This window comes from Oncorhynchus mykiss, chromosome 16, assembly GCF_057628025.1.
Source record: "Oncorhynchus mykiss isolate SJ-2025 chromosome 16, ASM5762802v1, whole genome shotgun sequence".
NCBI lineage: Eukaryota > Metazoa > Chordata > Actinopteri > Salmoniformes > Salmonidae > Oncorhynchus > Oncorhynchus mykiss.
In genome coordinates, this window is record NC_143037.1 from 8,712,559 (window position 1) to 8,733,722 (window position 21,164).

At 44.6% G+C, this 21,164-nt stretch overlaps 1 protein-coding gene across 2 annotated transcripts; it reads left to right on the forward strand.

Annotated features, from left to right (window-relative positions):
- The first annotated feature begins 8,452 nt into the window (after nucleotides 1-8,452).
- LOC110491313 (forkhead box protein K2) lies at nucleotides 8,453-20,382 on the forward strand. 2 transcript variants are annotated; one of them, XM_021564676.3, is made up of 9 exons: nucleotides 8,453-8,964; nucleotides 10,323-10,517; nucleotides 12,875-13,025; nucleotides 13,654-13,800; nucleotides 17,328-17,521; nucleotides 17,812-18,014; nucleotides 18,112-18,372; nucleotides 18,495-18,692; nucleotides 18,852-20,382. In XM_021564676.3, the coding sequence occupies exons 1-9, from the start codon at nucleotides 8,684-8,686 to the stop codon at nucleotides 19,061-19,063; spliced, it is 1,842 nt and encodes a 613-aa protein (XP_021420351.2). In that variant the 5' UTR covers nucleotides 8,453-8,683; the 3' UTR covers nucleotides 19,064-20,382. The 2 variants fall into 2 exon arrangements, with proteins under 2 accessions (XP_021420351.2, XP_021420352.2); XM_021564677.3 differs by having other exon boundaries at nucleotides 8,460-8,964; nucleotides 18,855-20,382.
- The last annotated feature ends 782 nt before the right edge of the window (nucleotides 20,383-21,164 follow it).

Here is a 21,164-nt window from a genome sequence, read left to right on the forward strand (position 1 = left end):
TAACATTGTAGAATTTCCCACATTTGCTGCATGCTATTCCCAGTGTCAACAATATACTCCCTCTAGTGATCTCTTATCATGTGTACTTTTTAAGCAACAACAAAAGAATAGCCTCTGTCGCAATAGCTGCACTGGAAAAACTATATACACTGGTGCCGTTTTAAGAATCTTGGGTCTCTAATGCATTTTCAAAACACTGGTATGATTTCTCCCTTGTGTGGTTCATAATATTTTTTATTTTACCTTTATTTAACTAGGCAAGTCAGTTAAGAACAAATTCTTATTTTCAATGACGGCCTAGGAACAGTGGGTTAACTGCCTGTTCAGGGGCAGAACGACAGCTCGGGGGTTTGAACTTGCAACCTTCCGGTTACTTGTCCAACGCTCTAACCACTAGGCTACCCTGCCACCCCAAAATATGATCGGTTAGAATTGACTTGGGATAGAAGCATTTCCCACATTCATTGCATTGATGTCCTCTTCCCTGTCTTTACAATCATATGCGTCGTCAGTTTTACCTTAGACTTGAAGCATTCACCACGCTCATTGCACTGATATATATGCACTACAGTTCAAAAGTTTGGGGTCACATAGAAATGTCCTTGTTTTTGAAAGAAAAGGACATTTTTTGTCCATTAAAATAACACCATATTTATCAGAAATACAGTGTAGACATTGTTAATGTTGTAAATGACTATTGTAGCTGGAAAAGGTAAGATTTTTTTAATGGAATATCTACATAGGTGTACAGAGGCCCATTATCAGCAACCACCACTCCTGTGTTCCAATGGCACGTTGTATTAGCTAATCCAAGTTTATCATTTTAAAAGGCTAATTGATCATTAGAAAACCCCTTTGCAATTATATTAGCACAGCTGAAAACTGTTGTGCTAATTAAAGAAGCAATAAAAACTGGTCTTCTTTAGACTAGTTGAGTATCTGGAGCATCAGCATTTGTGGGTTCGATTAGAGGCTCAAAAAGCCCAGAAACAAAGACCTTTCTTCTGAAACTCGTCAGTCTATTCTTGTTCTGAGAAATGAAGGCTATTCCATGTGAGTAATTGTTCCCGTACAACGCTGTATACTACTCCCTTCACAGAATAGCGCAAACTGGCCCTAACCAGAATAGAAAGAGGAGTGGGAGGCCCCGGTGCACAACTGAGCAAGAGAAGAGGACAAGTACATTAGTGTCTAGTTTGAGAAACAGACGCCTCACAAGTCCTCAACTGACAGCTTCATTAAATAATACCACACTAAACACCAGTCTCAACGTCAACAGTGAAGAGGCGACTCCGGGATGCTTGCCTTCTAGGCAGAGTTACAAAGAAAAAGGCGTTTCTCTAGGCCTATTGACACACAGTCGACAGATTATAATTTTCATAGCAACATAAACTAGCTTTTTGTAACAGTAACGAAAGTCGATACAAACCTGCCCTGTGTAACTTTATCTACGGTTTGAAAACCCATTCCAATACAATAGTTTTTGTGAGATTTGTTCTCCTCCTTGGAACAGTGAGTTCATCTTGCGATTCTTTTATGGTTTTCTCCAGTGGTACGGAGATCTGTCCAGCAGATTTAGACAAAATAAAAAGACCTAGCTAGCTAAGACAAAGTCAAACAGTTCCTTTAAAAATTGTCATTAATTTTCTCAAATCGTTCAGTAAGATACTCATGGAAAAACTGTAGTTTGGACATTTCAGATGTAATGCATGGATGTCAAGGAGTTGGACCATTGGCCCGTTGGCCCATTGCCTTCTTCTTCTTCACCGTGTGGTTTTCCCCAAGACTAGATGTTTTGTTGCCTATTGCTGCCTTTCACAGGTCGGACTGTGAATTGCACATTTTGTTCACAAAAAGGAAAAGGGGAATGGGAAAAATAAATTGACCCAACATCTAACCCTATATATACGCCACTATCCCCAACAAACCCATCCCTTCCCACTACTTTGGCCCTAACAGATTCTACACTAGGTTGTCGGCCTGGGAGGATGAAACCCTCTCAAAACCCACTGTAGTTTTTCTGCAGTAAAACAAAGTATCCAGAAGTGGAGTAGTGTTGATTATCGGTGTGTCCTCCACCCAATAGGGAGTGGGCATTTCTCATTACGTGCCTCGGGACCAGATCTCTATCTTGCTTTGCTCTTCGGAGCAGAGCGCCACTGGAAGGAGTGATTACTGGGGTGGCATTGAGTGTCGAAGTGGAACAAATTAAGATGAGGGTGCCCAATGTCAGTGATGTCCGCCGTTTTCTGACGGGACGCAGACCCAGTGGTAAGCACGGGTTCCTTTTGAATTTTGATGCAGAGCTTTTGCTTGATACAGTCATGCTAAGATATGCCAGTTATCCAGTGAGAGCTTTTGTTCCGAACCCATTACAGTGTTTCAGATACCAAGCCCATGGTCATGTTGCAGCAGCATGTAGGGGGGAGATTCAGAGATTCAGAGAAGTGTGCAGGAGGGCATGGGACAAAGGAGTGTGTAGTTTTGGTGGGAAAAGCTGTGCGTGTGAATTGTGAGGGCGTCCAATGTTGCAAGGGGATCAAAAATGTCTGGTGAGAGAGACTAAACAGTTTGAGGTTGCCAGTGTTCGAGCAGTGCAGAAAGTGTCATATGCTGAGGCAATGAGGAAAGTAGAGGATGCTGGGAAAATGGTGAGGGAGCCTGAGAGGATCCCTGTGAGTATGAGAGTGTCCCTGTGAGTAGTAGGCCTGTACAGAGTGACCTGAACAGTTTGTGCTTTAGTAAGGTTGGCTTCTTGGCGTTTATTGCTGTAGTCATTAACTCTACAGCGCAAATGGAACGGAAATCCCAGAAGACTGAATTGGTAGTTGTTCTGAGCAATGTGAAAATTGTTGTGGAAAGCTGTAGCTCAAGTTGACAACAAAGCCCACAATGAAATGCTCTCTCTCTCTCTCTCTGGGCTGGCTGGCTATAAATTTTCTAAGTATATCTCACCGAGTTCAACATGCAGTTCCTCTCTGCCCAGAGCAAGTGCAGACTGTTGCTATGGAAACAAAGGCCCTTTCCCACGTTTCCCACAGACACACATGTAGTAGCGGAGGAGTGTGGGTAAAATCAAAACCAAGCCAGGGGAAAAAATCATATGTGTTGTGATAATTGCGTTGTTTGCTCTTTAACCTGTTAGTTCATATGCCTTGACATCGTGATATATAGGCCTAATGCAGAAACAATAAGAAGACACAGTGGCAGAATAAATTCAACCACACCTTTGTTTCATCACAAAACCGGAGAGCAACATCTGTCTCCTAAAGTCCACAAAGCATATTGAATGTAACAGTTACATGACCTACACAGCATGTTAATTTTTTGGGACATTTTTGGACTACTAAACAAACACCAGAATGTTACGTAAGTCGCAAAAAAAACAGGAACTGCCTCGAATATTCCAGCACCATTTCAACTACAACATTCCAACATCATCAAATCACCTATGCTTAATCTAATACGGGGACAACTAAAAGATTCCCTAAACAATTTAGTCCAATCAACATAATCTAAATAGGGTGTGGCTGTCCATAGTACTGTGTGTGTGTGTGTGTGTGTGTGTGTGTCTGTCTGTCTAAGTAGTTGACTCACCCTACTTGTAGAGAAATGCCAATGCCATTCTCCTCTCTTTCATGTTGCCGAAATGGTCTCACTCTGTCATACAGTACACGGTTTTAGTTGTTGTTATCATAGGCTACCTGGCTAAAATGCTTGCTCGCTAGACTAACTTCCTTTCATGGGCAACAATTAGCCAGCTAGTTAATATTAGCCTTCTACATCTAGCTACATATTGAACTTCCATCCTCTCAGGCCAGGGGTACAACAATGTATGAATTTATGGTTGTGTCAGAATCACCGTCATAATCATTGGCCAGTATGGAGAATTAAGTAAAACCACAAGTCCAAATCCCTATCTCCATCCATGGCTAATTTAGGAAAGGGACCATTTTAGCTAGCTAGCTAGACACCGGAGGACAACAACACAAAGACATGCAACATTTCACATTTGACTTTTGATTTGATTGGTGTGAAGCCAAATCCAAGCTGGCTTCCCTAGACACTTTTTTTGGTGTGGACCAGGACCATTAACAGTAGAGTTCACTTATTTTAGCTCAACGCTGATTGGCTATTATTGTGTTATTTATTTTTTTAATCCATAGTGGCCGAATGCTCGCTGGCTTCCCTTGCATTCAATGCTACGGGAGGCAACAATGTCATACTCTTTTTGACCAGACAGCATCAGATAGATGGGCTACACATACAGAGACAGAGGGGCGCTGTTTCTCTCGCTTGTCTGCTTTCTCCGGTGAGCTACATTCAGCCTCTCCGGTGAGCTACATTCAGACAATTGGCCTAGCGTCGTCCGGGTTAGGGAGTGCTTGGCCGGTAGGGATGTCTTTGTCTTATCGTGCACCAGCGACTCCTGTGGCGGGCCGGGCGCAGTGCGCGCTAACCAAGGTTGCCAGGTGCACAGTGTTTCCTCCAACACATTGGTGCGGCTGGCTTCCGGGTTGGATGCGCGCTGTGTTAAGAAGCAGCGACTCCTGTGGCGGGCCGGGCGCCACAGGGTTGGGTCGTCTCTCCCGAGCCCGCACGGAAGTTGTAGCGAGGAGACAAGATAGTAGCTACTAAAACAATTGGATACCACGAAATTGGGGAGAAAAAGGGGTCAAATTAAAATTAAAATTTGGGTTGATTGTGATGTTTCCCGAGTGGGAAACTCGAGACCATCTTTCTATAACAAGTTAGCAAGTGGGATCTTTCTGAGTTTACTAGTTCCGACTAGCACATGACCACATGAAGGCACTAGACTGGATGACCCGAACGACTCTCCCTCCTCTCATGTTGCTCCCAACATAAGAGTCTAAATGATGTAAAGTTGATCTATACAATAGCATGGCGACCCTAGACTAGAATACTCACTGCAGCAATTCCACCATTCACATCGACGGGGCTGTAGTGGAGAAGGTTGAGAGCTTCAAGTTCCTTGGTGTCCACATCACCAAGGACCTTTCATGGTCTAAACACACCAACAAAGTCGTGAGGAGGGCACGACAATGCCTATTCCCCCTCGGGAGGCTGAAAAGATTTGTCATGGATCTTCAGATGCTCAAAAAGTTCAAAAGCTGCACGATCTAGAGCATCCTGACTGGTTGCATCACTGCCTGGTATGGCAACTGCTCGGCCTCCGACTGCAAGGCGCAACAGAGGGTAGTGCATACGGCCCAGTACATCACTGGGGCCGAGCTCCCTTCCATCCAGGACCTCTATACCAGACGGTGTCAGAGGAAGGCCTTAAAAATGGTCAAAGACTCCAGCCACCCTAGTCATAGACTCTCTCTGCAAGCGGCATCAAGTCTGGGACCAAAGGGCTCCTTAACAGCTTCTATTCCCAAACCATAAGACTGCTGAACAGTTAATCAAACCAACAACCAGGACTATCTGCATTTACCTCCTTATTTTATTACAATCTATTCTTGTTTTGTATCAGGAATCAAAGTAAGACCCAGATGCAGACTGTCGAAGTAACAATGTTTATTGGAGCAACAGGGGCAGGAACAGACCGGTGAAGGCAGGCAGGGGTTGACAATCCAGGGTAGAGCAAAGGTACAGGACGGCAGACAGGCTCAGGGACAGGCAGAGAGCTAAGGCGGGCGGGTACAGGCTCAGGGACAGGTAGAGAGGTAAGGCGGGCGGGTACAGGCTCAGGGACAGGCAGAGAGGTAAGGCGGGCGGGTACAGGCTCAGGGACAGGCAGAGAGGTAAGGCGGGCGGGTACAGGCTCAGGGACAGGCAGAGAGGTAAGGCGGGCGGGTACAGGCTCAGGGACAGGCAGAGAGGTAAGGCGGGTGGGTACAGGGTCGAGACAGACAGAGAGGTAAGGCGGGCGGGTACAGGGTCGGGACAGGCAGAGAGGTAAGGCGGGCGGGTACAGGGTCGGGACAGGCAGAGAGGTAAGGCGGGAGGGTACAGGGTCGGGACAGGCAGAGAGGTAAGGCGGGCGGGAACAGGCTCAGGGACAGGCAGAGAGGTAAGGTGGGCGGGTACAGGGTCGGGACAGGCAGAGAGGTAAGGTGGACGGGTACAGGGTCGGGACAGGCAGAGAGGTAAGGCGGGCGGGTACAGGGTCGGGACAGGCAAAGGTCAAAAACCAGGAGGCTGAGAAAAGAGAGGCAGGGAAAAAGACAGGAGCTGACAGGAAAACCACTGGTAAGCTTGAACGAACAAGACGAACTGGCAACAAACAGAGAACACAGGTATAAATACACAGGGGATAATTGGGAAGATGGGCGACACCTGGAGGGGGGTGGAGACAAGCAAAGGTGAAACAGATCAGGGCATGACAGTTTTGCACCGAGTCTCTTGCACTGGCTAGATTTACACTCACTGGACTCTAACCACACACATACTACAATGACACTCTAACACACACACACACACACACACAGACAGACACACACATTCCATTCTTCACACTCTTCAAACATGCTAGTGCTACTCTCTGTTTATTTTCTATGCATAGTCACTTTACCCCTACCTACATGTACATATTACCTCAACTAACCCGTACCCCTGCACATTGACTTGGTACCGGTACCCCTTGTAAACTCAGCAAAAAAAGAAACGTCCCTTTCTCAGGACCCTGTCTTTCAAAGATTGTTTGTAAAAATAAAGTGTTTAAACACTGTTTCCCATGCTTGTTCAATGAACCATAAACAATTAAGGAACATGCACCTGTGGAACGGTCATTAAGACACTAACAGCTTACAGACGGTAGGCAACTAAGGTCACAGTTCTGAAAAAGTAGGACACTAAAGAGGCCTTTCTACTTACTCAGAAAAACACCAAAAGAAAGATGCCCATGGTCCCTGCTCATCTGCGTGAACGTGCCTTAGGCATGCTGCAAGGAGGCATGAGGACTGCAGATGTGGCCAGGGCAATAAATTGCAATGTCCGTACTGTGAGACGCCTAAGACAGCACTACAGGGAGACAGGACAGACAGCTGATCATCCTCGCAGTGGCAGACCATGTGTAACAACACCTGCACAGGATCGGTACATCCGAACATCACACCTGCGGGACAGGTACAGGATGGCAACAACAACTGCCCGAGTTACACCAGGAAAGCACAATCCCTCCATCAGTGCTCAGACTGTGCGTAATAGGCTGAGAGAGGTTGGACTGAGGGCTTGTAGGCCTGTTGTAAGGCAGGTCCTCACCAGACATCACCGGCAACAATGTTGCCTATGGGCACAAACCCACCGTCGCTGGACCAGACCGGGCTGGCAAAAAGTACTCTTCACTGACGAGTTGCGGTTTTGTCTCACTAGGGGCGATGGTCGGATTTGCGTTTATCGTCGAAAGAATGAGCGTTACACCAAGGCCTGTACTCTGGAGCGGGATCGATTTGGAGGTGGATGGTCCATCATGGTCTGGGGAGGTATGTCACAGCATCATCGGACTGAGTTTGTTGTCATTGCAGGCAATCTCAAAGCTGTGCGTTACAGGGAAGACATCCTCCTCCCTCATGTGGTACCCTTCATGCAGGCTCATCCTGACATGACAAACCACCAGCCATACTGCTCATTCTGTGCGTGATTTCATGCAAGACTTGAATGTCAGTGTTCTGCCATGGCCTGCGAAGAGCCTGGATCTCAATCCCATTGAGCACGTCTGGGACCTGTTGGATCGGAGGGTGAGGGCTAGGGCCATTCCCCCCGGAAAAGTCCTGGAACTTGCAGGTGCCTTGGTGGAAGAGTGGGTTAACATCTCACAGCAAGAACTGGCAAATCTGGTGCAGTCCATGAGGAGGATATGCACTGCAGTACTTAATGCAGCTGGTGGCCATACCAGATACTGACTGTTACTTTTGATTTTGACCCCCGCTTTGTTCAGGGACACATTATTCAATTTCTGTTTCTGGAAGTTGTTCAGTGTATGTCTCAGTTGTTGAATCTTGTTATATTCATACAAATATTTACACATGTTAAGTTTGCTGAAAATAAACGCAGTTGACAGTGAGGAGACGTTTCTTTTTTTGCTGAGTTTATATAGCCTAGATATTGTGCTGCTCTTTTTCCTTTAGTTTATAGCAAATTGTACTTACTTACTTTTTAAAAAAAACTCTGCATTGTTGGTTAAGTGTCTATTTTGTTCATTGAATGTGACAAATAACGTTTGATGAGGAAACCAAATTGTAATTTGGGTGAACTACCCCTTCATGAATCTACAAAACTCCAATCCGTTTCGTATATTTCAGATTCCATCGTTTACATTCAGCCATCGATATGCGCTTCAGCCTACAGTGCAACCAACCGTGATTTTTACTTTCTATTTATATTTTGGCTGTCATTGGTAAACAATGTGTATCTGCCTAGCCAGTCTTTGAAGGGATTGGGACGTTGAGCTATCAGTCACCTCCTTTCCTCCCATTTGGTCTCCATTGGTTGGCTGTTGTCTTTTCTCTTTCTCTCTGTCGCGGCGGTGTGTCGGAGCTGCTGTGTCCCCGATCTGGCACGTTCCAAGCCAAATTCTTAACGGTTTTACAATTGGATTCCCCTTTTACGAAATCTCCACATTTCTAAACCCTGCCGAAATTAAAGCGAGTGCTCCCTAATTAGCGCCTATCCCCCCCCTCCACACACACACAGTCTCAAAATTAGAACCCCCAAGAAGATGGCGGTGGGGTCGGCAGTCGCCCGGCTTGAGGGCCGAGAATTCGAATACCTGATGAAGAAGAGGTCGGCGACCATCGGACGGAACTCATCGCAGGGCTCGGTGGACGTCAGCATGGGCCACTCCAGTTTCATCTCCCGCCGGCACCTTGAAATTTTCACCGCGGGTGAAGACGGGACCGGTAGCGGGGAATTTTACCTCCGATGCCTCGGCAAAAATGGGGTATTTGTTGACGGGGTGTTCCAGAGACGAGGGGCTCCACCTCTGCAGCTCCCACGAATGTAAGATGGGGTAGTATTTGATATTTTATGTCGCGGTAGAACCGCTAAGGTAAAGGTGATGATATTCTGACCTCGCGTTGTTATTGTTTTGTTCCCTGGCCGCCGCACGTGTTGTGACAAACACCCGGCGCCTGTCCACACAGCGAGCCGCTGGTAACGCTGGCTTTGTTTGCATAAGGGGTACGCGAATCACAAACACATGTTTTTTTGTAATTTAACATTACTAAGCGTGCGTATCTAGGTACTGTATTTGGCTGGTTATGTCTGTATACATATGTCTTGCTATCAAAACGTGTTTACGATGGAAAATGTATGTAGCTAAGGTTAGCTGTACTTGTGCTATGGGCCATGCTTTGGCTAAATGTCAGCTTGGTTTCTAGGCGGATGTGTTGCAATGTTTGCACAGCATAATGTTCAAAGAAACTAGCCTGCACCGTGTTTTGTTATTGTCAGTATGGGCTGTAATATCAAGCTGAATTGATAGTTTTTCCAAATGTTTACCCGACGTTTCCGTTTACATTCTAGCAGACGCTCTTATTCAGAGGGACTTACAGTAGTGCGGGCAATTATTTGTCATACTTTTTCGTACTGGTCCAACCGTGGGAATCGAACCCACAACCCTGGCGTTGCATGTGTCATGCTCTACCGACTGAGCAGGAAATTACAATAGTGGGTTAGAAATAGTATTGATTGGTACGCGGTTCTATTAAATCGTAACAATCGGTTTCTTTTTAATATATGTTTTATTGTCATATACACTGGAAAGGTGCAATGAAATGTGCTGTTTTACTGGTCTGAAATGTCGAATAGTTCTATGTCACAGTCAACTGGTCCCATAGCCATAATATGGTCCAAGTTTACCCCAATGTAATAGTAAGTAAGAACTGTTATGTAAGCTCCATTTATAAACCCTGTTAATAGGCTAACTCTTCTGGCCCTTATCAGAGTGCCTCTGTATGTGTTGATACCCATTCAACACTGCTGCTGGCGTGTTGCAGTCAGAATGCAGACTTTTTAAATTTAACTAGAATAGTCAGTTCAGAATTATTATTTTTCTTTTTTACAATTGCAGCCTACCCCCGCCAAACCCTCCCCTAATCAGGACAATGGGCCAATTGTGTGCTGCCCTATGGGACTCCAGATCACAGCCAGTTGTGATACATCCCGGGATCAAACCCGGGTCTGTAGTGACACCTCTAATACCGAGATGCAGTGCCTTAGACTGCTGCGCCACTCAGGATCCCAATTAAAGAGACATTCTCACTATTATTGTTGAGTGAGTCTGGGTAGGTGTGGATGGCTGTTCTACAATTGTGTCCTTAGACTCTCTCTCCCCCCTTTCTTTCGCTGTTCTCCAGGTGCTGTCTCCGGTTCCCCAGCACCAACATCAAGATCACGTTCACAGCCCTGTCCAGCGATAAGAAGGAGCGTAGGAACGCGTCGGAGTCACCGGTAAAACCCGTCCAGCCCCAAATGGCGCCGCTGACCATCAACATTCCAGACAACATCGCACACCTCATAAGCCCCCTGCCCTCACCCACCGGCACCATCAGGTGAGACTGAAGTGAAGTTCGAGCCATGAAACGTTCAGAGCGTTGCAGATGGCAGGGTTATTCAAATCTGGATCAGGAAGCGAGTGCCGCCACTGATTTTCAAAAACAGCAATACTCCGAACCTCCAGGCTCAGATGTGAATACTCCTAGTAGAGCTGGGCGATATGGACAAAAATACATTTTGTGGTAAATTGACTGAATTATCACAATAATGATAAATTGAACAATAAATTCATAACATTAATATGCACTAGTAACTTTTGAAATATTGCCCTTAAAACTACTAATACAACTTTTGCATGTTGTAGCTATCAATTTTCCAGTTACCAATAGCCCATAGTAGCAGACTTATATAATTTAACACTTCACATTCCTTCAATGGCTAAGTATCGTTATTATCGATCAGTAAAATGTCCATGATAAATGGTCGGTAATGGATACCTTTTGGGTTTATCGTCCCAGCTCTAACTCCTGGCATATACACTGAGTGTACAAAACATATTAAGAACACCTTCCTAATATGGAGTTGCACTCCCCCCTTTTGCCCTCAGAATAGCCTCAATTGGTCGGGGCATGGACTCACCATGGTGTTAAAAGTGTTCAACAAGGTTGCTGGCCCATGTTGACTCCAATGCTTCCCACAGTTGTGTCAAGTTGGCTGGATGTCGTTTGGGTGAGGGACCATTCTTGATACACACAGGAAACTGTTGAGCATGAAAAACCCAGCAGTGTTGCAGTTCTTGACACACACTGGTGCGCCTGGCACCTGCTACCATACTCCGTTCAAAGGCACTTACATGTGTTGTCTTGCCCATTCACCCTCTAAATGGCACACATATACAATCCATGCCTCAAGGCTTAAAAATCATTCTTTAACCTGTCTCCCCTTCATCTACACTGATTTTGTTGTGGATTTAACAAGTGCCATCAATAAGGGATCATAGCTTTCACCTGGTCAGTCTATGTCATGGAAAGAGGAGGTGTTTTATACAGTGCCTTGAGTCTTCTTGGCTTGGCACACCTGTATTTGGGGAGTTTCTCCCATTCTTCTCTGCAGAACCTCTCAAGTTCTGTCAGGTTGGATCGAGAGTGTTGCTGCACAGCTATTTTCAGGTCTCTCCAGAGATGTTAGATCGGGTTTAAGTCCAGGCTCTTGCTGGGCCGCTCAAAGAGATTCAGAGACTTGTCCCGAAGCCACTCCTGCGTTGTCTTGGCTGTGTGCTTAGAGTCGTTGTCCTGTTGGAAGGTGAACCTTCGCCCCAGTCTGAGATCCTGAGTGCTCTGGAGCAGGTTTTCATCAAGGATCTCTGTACTTTGCTCTGTTCATCTTTGCCTCAATTGTGACTAGTCTCCCAGTCCCTGCTTCTGAAAAACATCCCCACAGCATAATGCTTCCACCACCATGCTTCACCGTAGGGATGGTGCCAGATTTCCTCCAGACGTGACGCTTGGCATTCAGGCCAAAGAGTTCAAGCTTGGTTTCATCAGACCAGATAATCTTGTTCCTCATGGTCTGAGAGTCTTTAGGTGCCTTTTGGCAAACTCCAAGCGGGCTGTCATGTGCCTTTCACTGAGTAATTGCTTCTGTCTGGCCACTCTAGCGTAAAGGCCTGATTGGTGGAGTGCTGCAGAGATGGTTGTCCTTCTGGAAGGTTCTCTCCCATCGCCACAGAGGGACTCTCGAGCTCTGTCAGAGTGACCATTGGGCTCTTAGTCACCTCCCTGACCAAGGCCCTTCTCCCCCGATGACTCAGTTTGGCCAGGCGGCCAGCTCTAGGAAGGGTCAAGGCTGGTTCAAAATTATTCAGTTTAAGAATACTGTGTTCTTTGGGACCTTCAATGCTGCAGAATTGTTTTTGATACCCTTCCTCAGGTCTGTGCCTCGACACAATCCTGTCTCTGAGCTCTTTGGACAATTCCTTCGACCTCATGACTTGGTTTTTGCTCTGACATGCAGTGGACCTTCTATAGACAGGTTTCTAAATCATGTCCAATCAATTGAATTTACCACAGGTGCACTCCAAGTTGTAGAAACATCTCAAGGAGCTCAATTTCGAGTCTCATAGCAAAGGGTCTGAATACCTAGGTAAATAAGGTATTTTTGTTTGTAGATTGCTTAGGATTCATTTTAGAATAATATTGTAACTTGTGGAAAAAGTGAAGGGGTCTGAATACTTTCCGAAGGCACTGTGCATACTGATCCACCAGAGGTTTCAGACATTATGGTTATGGGTTAGGTGTCTTGGATGCTTGTTGGATCTGAGATCTTTTCTGCCATCGCAGGATCTCCTTGTTCATCACCAAATCACAGTCTCTCCCACTCAGTCTCACCGTTAAATTGTTTCTCGCCCCAACAGTGCTGCCAACTCCTGTCCAAACTCCTGTCCGTCAAGTCCCCGAGGGGCGGGTCTGTCTGGCTATAGGATGGGCCGTGCACTGACCGCTGACCTCATCAATGAGAACTCCCAATCAGACGAAAAGGACGGCTCGGGGGGAGACAGCCCCAAGGTGAGACACCAGCATCCCAATAGTCCCAAAGTGGCTTCCTCTCCTTTCCTCCACGCTGATATGAAGAGGTCAGGCAAAGCAGTATAATTGAAGTCAAATGAGAGACCTGTCCATCTCTTACAGAGCATTGTCAATGAAGGAAAGAAGATGAGAGGATTCCACTTTAGACTATTGAGGTTTTCGCCCAGTGCTGAGATGAACCGGTGACATTGAATATAGAAATGAGTCTAATCGAGCTAAACAAATCCCTGTTTTGCCCTGACAGTCCTATAAATTCTACACAATGCGTTTCTATCTCCGTGTTCTGTAATGTGGCACCGTCCTGAACACACCCCTGACTCCATTGTCTTTTGTTTTGGTTCTCTGGGATCGGTTACTCATTGAAGGAAAATGTAGACTTTGGAGTGACAAATCCCGGTGAACTATAACTCTACTTGTTTTCAACATGTGTGTGACTAACGTGAAACTGAAAGTTCTCACAAAACCGAACACTTGAACCTTTTTTTTAAATTAAAATGTTTATTGACCCAGATAAACACATGCAATACATACACATCAATCATAGCATAAATCTAATCCAATATCTGTAGCATGAAATAAAATGCTTTCTCATTTGTTCTGTCCTCAGGATGACTCCAAGCCACCGTATTCCTATGCACAACTAATAGTCCAGGCTATCACAATGGCCCCCGACAAGCAGCTGACTCTGAATGGGATTTACACACACATCACCAAGAACTATCCCTACTACAGGACCGCAGACAAAGGCTGGCAGGTCGGTGAATCCACCCTGTATTTCATCCTGCTGTGGTATATTTCTTCCAACATCTATGTAAACGGCAATCTTTCTAAGTTATCCAGTCTCACGTTATCCATTACAACCTGTCTCTCATGGTTTTGAACTGAACTCTTTATCAGTTATATCTTTCTGTTCTAGAATCTCATCTATTGTTTCTCTCGCTCTTTCTGTCTATAATTCCATCCATTCTCACTATGTCTCTACTCTGCTGTAGAATCTCAATCTGCCATAACCTTGCCATTGTAATGAATACTGTCTACTGTGTTCTAGAATCTCAATCTACCATAACCTTCCCATTGTAATGAATACTGTCTACTGTGTTCTAGAATCTCAATCCACCATAACCTTCCCATTGTCATGAATACTGTCTACTGTGTTCTAGAATCTCAATCCACCATAACCTTCCCATTGTAATGAATACTGTCTACTCTGCTGTAGAATCTCAATCCACCAAAACCTTCCCATTGTCATGAATACTGTCTACTGTGTTCTAGAATCTCAATCCACCATAACCTTCCCATTGTCATGAATACTGTCTACTGTGTTCTAGAATCTCAATCCACCATAACCTTCCCATTGTCATGAATACTGTCTACTGTGTTCTAGAATCTCAATCCACCATAACCTTCCCATTGTAATGAATACTGTCTACTCTGCTGTAGAATCTCAATCCACCAAAACCTTCCCATTGTCATGAATACTGTCTACTGTGTTCTAGAATCTCAATCCACCATAACCTTCCCATTGTCATGAATACTGTCTACTGTGTTCTAGAATCTCAATCCACCATAACCTTCCCATTGTCATGAATACTGTCTACTGTGTTCTAGTATCTCAATCCGCCATAACCTTCCCATTGTAATGAATACTGTCTACTGTGTTCTAGAATCTCAATCCGCCATAACCTTCCCATTGTAATGAATACTGTCTACTGTGTTCTAGAATCTCAATCTACCATAACCTTCCCATTGTAATGAATACTGTCTACTGTGTTCTAGAATCTCAATCCACCATAACCTTCCCATTGTAATGAATACTGTCTACTGTGTACTAGAATCTCAATCCACCATAACCTTCCCATTGTAATGAATACTGTCTACTGTGTTCTAGAATCTCAATCTACCATAATCTTCCCATTGTCATGAATACTGTCTACTGTGTTCTAGAATCTCAATCTACCATAACCTTCCCATTGTAATGAATACTCTATCTACTGTGTTCTAGAATCTCAATCCACCATAACCTTCCCATTGTAATGAATACTGTCTACTCTGCTGTAGAATCTCAATCCACCAAAACCTTCCCATTGTAATGAATACTGTCTACTGTGTTCTAGAATCTCAATCCACCATAACCTTCCCATTGTAATGAATACTGTCTACCGTGTTCTAGAATCTCAATCCACCATAACCTTCCCATTGTCATGAATACTGTCTACTGTGTTCTAGAATCTCAATCCACCATAACCTTCCCATTGTAAAGAATACTGTCTACTCTGCTGTAGAATCTCAATCCACCAAAACCTTCCCATTGTAATGAATACTGTCTACCGTGTTCTAGAATCTCAATCCACCATAACCTTCCCATTGTCATGAATACTGTCTACTCTGCTGTATAATCTCAATCCGCCATAACCTTCCCATTGTAATGAATACTGTCTACTGTGTTCTAGAATCTCAATCCACCATAACCTTCCCATTGTAAAGAATACTCTGTCTACTGTGTTCTAGAATCTCAATCCACCATAACCTTCCCATTGTCATGAATACTGTCTACTCTGCTGTAGAATCTCAATCCACCAAAACCTTCCCATTGTAATGAATACTGTCTACTGTGTTCTAGAATCTCAATCTACCATAACCTTCCCATTGTCATGAATACTGTCTACTGTGTTCTAGAATCTCAATCCACCATAACCTTCCCATTGTAATGAATACTGTCTACTGTGTTCTAGAATCTCAATCCACCATAACCTTCCCATTGTAATGAATACTGTCTACTGTGTACTAGAATCTCAATCCACCATAACCTTCCCATTGTAATGAATACTGTCTACTGTGTACTAGAATCTCAATCCACCATAACCTTCCCATTGTAATGAATACTGTCTACTGTGTTCTAGAATCTCAATCCACCATAACCTTCCCATTGTAAAGAATACTCTGTCTACTGTGTTCTAGAATCTCAATCCACCATAACCTTCCCATTGTAAAGAATACTGTCTACTGTGTTCTAGAATCTCAATCCACCATAACCTTCCCATTGTAATGAATACTGTCTACTGTGTTCTAGAATCTCAATCCACCATAACCTTCCCATTGTAATGAATACTGTCTACTGTGTTCTAGAATCTCAATCCACCATAACCTTCCCATTGTAATGAATACTGTCTACTGTGTACTAGAATCTCAATCCACCATAACCTTCCCATTGTAATGAATACTGTCTACTGTGTACTAGAATCTCAATCCACCATAACCTTCCCATTGTAATGAATACTGTCTACTGTGTTCTAGAATCTCAATCCACCAAAACCTTCCCATTGTCATGAATACTGTCTACTGTGTTCTAGAATCTCAATCCACCATAACCTTCCCATTGTCATGAATACTGTCTACTCTGCTGTATAATCTCAATCCGCCATAACCTTCCCATTGTAATGAATACTGTCTACTGTGTTCTAGAATCTCAATCTACCATAACCTTCCCATTGTCATGAATACTGTCTACTGTGTTCTAGAATCTCAATCTACCATAACCTTCCCATTGTAAAGAATACTCTGTCTACTGTGTTCTAGAATCTCAATCCACCATAATTTTCCCATTGTAAAGAATACTCTGTCTACTGTGTTCTAGAATCTCAATCCACCATAACCTTCCCATTGTAAAGAATACTCTGTCTACTGTGTTCTAGAATCTCAATCCACCATAACCTTCCCATTGTAATGAATACTGTCTACTGTGTTCTAGAATCTCAATCTACCATAACCTTCCCATTGTCATGAATACTGTCTACTGTGTTCTAGAATCTCAATCCACCATAACCTTCCCATTGTCATGAATACTGTCTACTGTGTTCTAGAATCTCAATCCACCATAACCTTCCCATTGTCATGAATACTGTCTACTGTGTACTGTAATCTCAATCTGTCTACTGTGTTCTAGAATCTCAATCCACCATAACCTTCCCATTGTAATGAATACTGTCTACTGTGTTCTAGAATCTCAATCTACCATAACCTTCCCATTGTCATGAATACTGTCTACTGTGTTCTAGAATCTCAATCTACCATAACCTTCCCATTGTAATGAATACTCTATCTACTGTGTTCTAGAATCTCAATCTACCATAACCTTCCCATTGTAATGAATACTGTCTACTCTGCTGTAGAATCTCAATCCACCATAACCTTCCCATTGTAATGAATACTGTCTACTGTGTTCTAGAATCTCAATCCACCATAACCTTCCCATTGTAATGAATACTGTCTACTGTGTTCTAGAACTCGATCCGTCACAACTTGTCTCTGAATCGCTACTTCATCAAAGTGGCTCGGTCTCAGGAGGAGCCAGGTAAGGGATCTTTCTGGAGGATCGACCCCTCATCAGAGGGCAAGTTGTGTGAACAGGCGTTCAGGAAGCGCAGGCCCAGGGGGGTACCCTGCTTCAGGACCCCACTAGGCCCCCTCTCATCCAGGTAAAATAGTTCTCACTAGAAGTCACATGCTCCTATATTTCCCTCTCGTATATATTGTAGTTTGAAATGGCATGCAGTTCTCCAGCAGTATATTAACTCACCACTACCCCCTGTGGGCTCAGTTAGTCAGTGCAGGTAGAGGAAATTATTTCTCTGTCTGGGACACTGTGCTCTAAATTATTCAATGGGCTCTGGGTAGGATGTTTCTTTTTGGCATGCAGAACACAAAGATGAATGTACACTCACATTTGCTAATCATTCTAATAGTCTTCCTGCTGTTGTCCCTTCAGGAGTGCCCCGGCCTCTCCTAGCCACACAGGGGGACTGTCGGCCCACTCCAGTGGAGTGCAGTCCCCAGAAAGCCTGTCCAGGGAGGGTTCCCCTGTGCCCATGGACCCAGAGCCAGCCCGGGCCATAGCCCCCACCACAGCCACTGCCCTACAGCCCAAACTAGCTGTCATCCAGGAGGCCCAGTTCGCTCAGAGTGCTCCTGGTGAGTTATGTTATGTTGGAGGTTGTTGTTTCAACTGTGTTGGTGGGTGGTTAACAACTGCACTTCCTGTCTGACCTCTGATACTTGTCTCTGATAGGCTCCCCTCTAAACAGCCAGCCGGTGCTGATCGCCGTGCAGCGACAGTTACCCCAGACTACCATGAAGCCTGTTACCTACACCATGGCAACGCCCGTCATGACAACAGCTGTAAGCTCCGCCCCCGTCATGCAGACGGTACATGTACTCCAACAGATCCCGATGGTCACCATGGCTACTATTGGTGCTACACAGAACTCTGTTGTTACGGTAAAGACAGAACTGCAGGAGAACGGAGGGGGAGACCACAATGGGGTCAAAGGTGAGGAGACAAAGTTTGGCATATAGATTTACAGTCAAATGTACATTTTCTTTGCTGTACCAGTCCCTTTATAAATGAAAAACTGTAGTCATGTATCTCAGTGTTTGTCTCTCTTCAACCAGTCAAAGTGGAGCCGGTCCCAGCCGTCACTGCTTCCTCTATAGGCAGGGCCAATCGCATCATCCAGACCTCCCAGGCCACGCCCCTAACAACGGTTACCATTTTGCAGCAGGCCCCCCTGGGCCAGCATCGGCTTCCTATCAAGACCATCACACAGAACGGGACTCGCCTGATCCCAATTACTACTGCTGCTAACACAGGTGAGACACACTCAAAATGGCACCTAACACCCATGAAGCTTGTAAAAAATGGCACGCGATTGGAATGACTTGTCTAAAATGACCTGCCGTTTCACTCAGTAATGCTTGTTTATGTCAGGGTTACCTTGAATCCAGTAGTAAAACTCTCTCTCCTCTCAGCAGTGGTGAACCCCCTCCACCTGTTGGCAGCCCACGCCTCGGCATCTGCGTCACTGCCAACCAAGAGGCGGAATGGGGAGCTGGCCGACCACTCCGAACCCAAGAGAGTCAAAATGGAAGAGGGGGGCGAGAGCATTATCCCCGCTGTAAACAACTCGCACACAAACAGAGACGAGGAGAATGGGGTTAGTGAAAAGGCCAGCGATGACTAGAGGTCCTGACCCCTCTCCTCAATGAGCCCCCTCTCTGTTCTCACCCCTCCCCCTCGACCAGACTCCCACTCTAAATCACGTTGATCATCTACTCAAAGGGAGGAAAGAGATACAAAACGTGTGACCAGTAAACAGACCACTCACTCAGTTAGTATAAAAATAGGAAAATAATCATTCAAAAAGAGAAGGCAAATGAAGTTGCTAAAGAGCTGACACTGTTTTGGAGAGACTCGACCTTAAGAGAAGCACGGTAACCCTTCATTATATAAGTTATTCAAAAAGTAGTACATAAAAAAACAAAAAATGTTAACAAGATGAAAATGGAACTCTAGACTACCAGAATCACCAAGGCTTCCACTGCTGATTGGTAGGTTCCCCTGTCAGTTTTTACCCAGGACACGCCCCCCCAATGGAGGGATGTAGCCAATGGCGTCATCCCGGCAGCATGATAGACAAGCTCTTTAATATTTGGAAAGAAATGACTTCAACGACCGTTAACAGTAGTGTATTCCCTAAAAGGGAAGTGTGTGTGGAACCATTCCCTGTATCTCTGGCAGCTAGCCTTCATGTCGACCTACCTAAAGCAGTCGTGAGTGAGTAGAGATGTCGTATTATGTTGTACACGTGTATCCTAGGATCGTCTTTGAGTGTACCGCCCGTTTTCCAAGGCACAGACATTTTAGTAATAACCATACTAAAAGCTATAAGAAGTGGGTTCGAAAAAAATATTTAAAGTCACCTGATATTGTGGAATCTTTGTTCAGTGAAATGAATGTAGTCTCCTTTTCCTTCAAGAAAACACTTATCTATTGAGTGGATTGTTTTGTTTTTCTGTTGTCAAACCCAAAAGAAGTTTCCAAATCACTGTACATCTACAGATGTCATATTTTAACAAATATCCTATAAGAAAAAAGTATATTTCCATGCGTGTTTGCCCCGTATGCTTCATCAATGCTTTGCATGTTACCGAATTTAGAGAATGTACCTGAGCAGTTAACTGAATATGGAACTCAAGAAAATAAGACTGAATCTATGCTATACTGTATGATTCTGACCAGTAAAGCACTTACCCTCTCCATGTATTTTATTTACCTGTTTTATTCTGTTTTCCCTGTCATCAATGGCTGTGTTTACCTTTTTGTGTTGAAAGTCGGCAGTCTCTTTGCTTGATTTATTTTTCTTCTGTTCTGGCTCCCTGAAGTCTCTTCAGATTGTATTTGGTTTCCACAAGGGAAAAAACAAGTGATATGTTTGTTCTGCTTCGGTGGGTAAATGCATCCTTTTTTTATTTTATATATATATAAATTAATTTCAACCTCTGTCCTGTGTCTTACTGTTTTCTGTCGGTGTGTTTTTGACTCTGCTACTGGTAAAGGCGCATTCACACAGAGAAACAGACACTCTGTGTTTTGTCGCCTTGTCAAAGAGCATTATTTTCAACCTGAGATGCCTTGAAGGTGCAAATGCCAGCCACGGTGAGATCAACCATCCTTTTGCAAGGCATCTGGTTGACAGCAGTTGAAACCTCACCATGTAATGTAACGTTGGTGAATCTCTTATTTCCTCTAATGCAGTGGTCTTCTAGTGGCCCAAGGTACAATAGGTTCTGTAACACTGGAGAGAAACTACACTATAGAGAAGCAGCCGCTCGGCAGATAGTTAAGATGAGGGAATACCAGTCTAGTTCTAGGAGAGTAGGTAGGACGGGGTTTGTTTCACCATGACTGCAGCTGTATTCCTGGGATTTTTGTTGGTGTTCCAGGAAGTTACTGCGGGGGGCAGTGCACAATTGCCCAGCATCGTCCAGGCTATGGTTTGGCCAAGTTTTTTTTTACTTAGCTCATCGCGCTCTTGCGACTCCTTGTGGCAGGCCGGGCGCCTACAGGCTGACTCTGGTCATCAGTTGAACGGTGTTTCCTCCGACACATTGGTGCAGCTTAAGTGAGTGGGTGTTAAGAAGCGTGGTTTGGCGTGTCATTTTTCGGAGGACGCATGACTCTACCTTCACCTCTCCCAAGCCGATTGGAGAGTTGCAGTGATGAGACAAGAACATAAAAATATATATTATTTAACCTTTAGTTAACTAGGCAAGTCAGTTAAG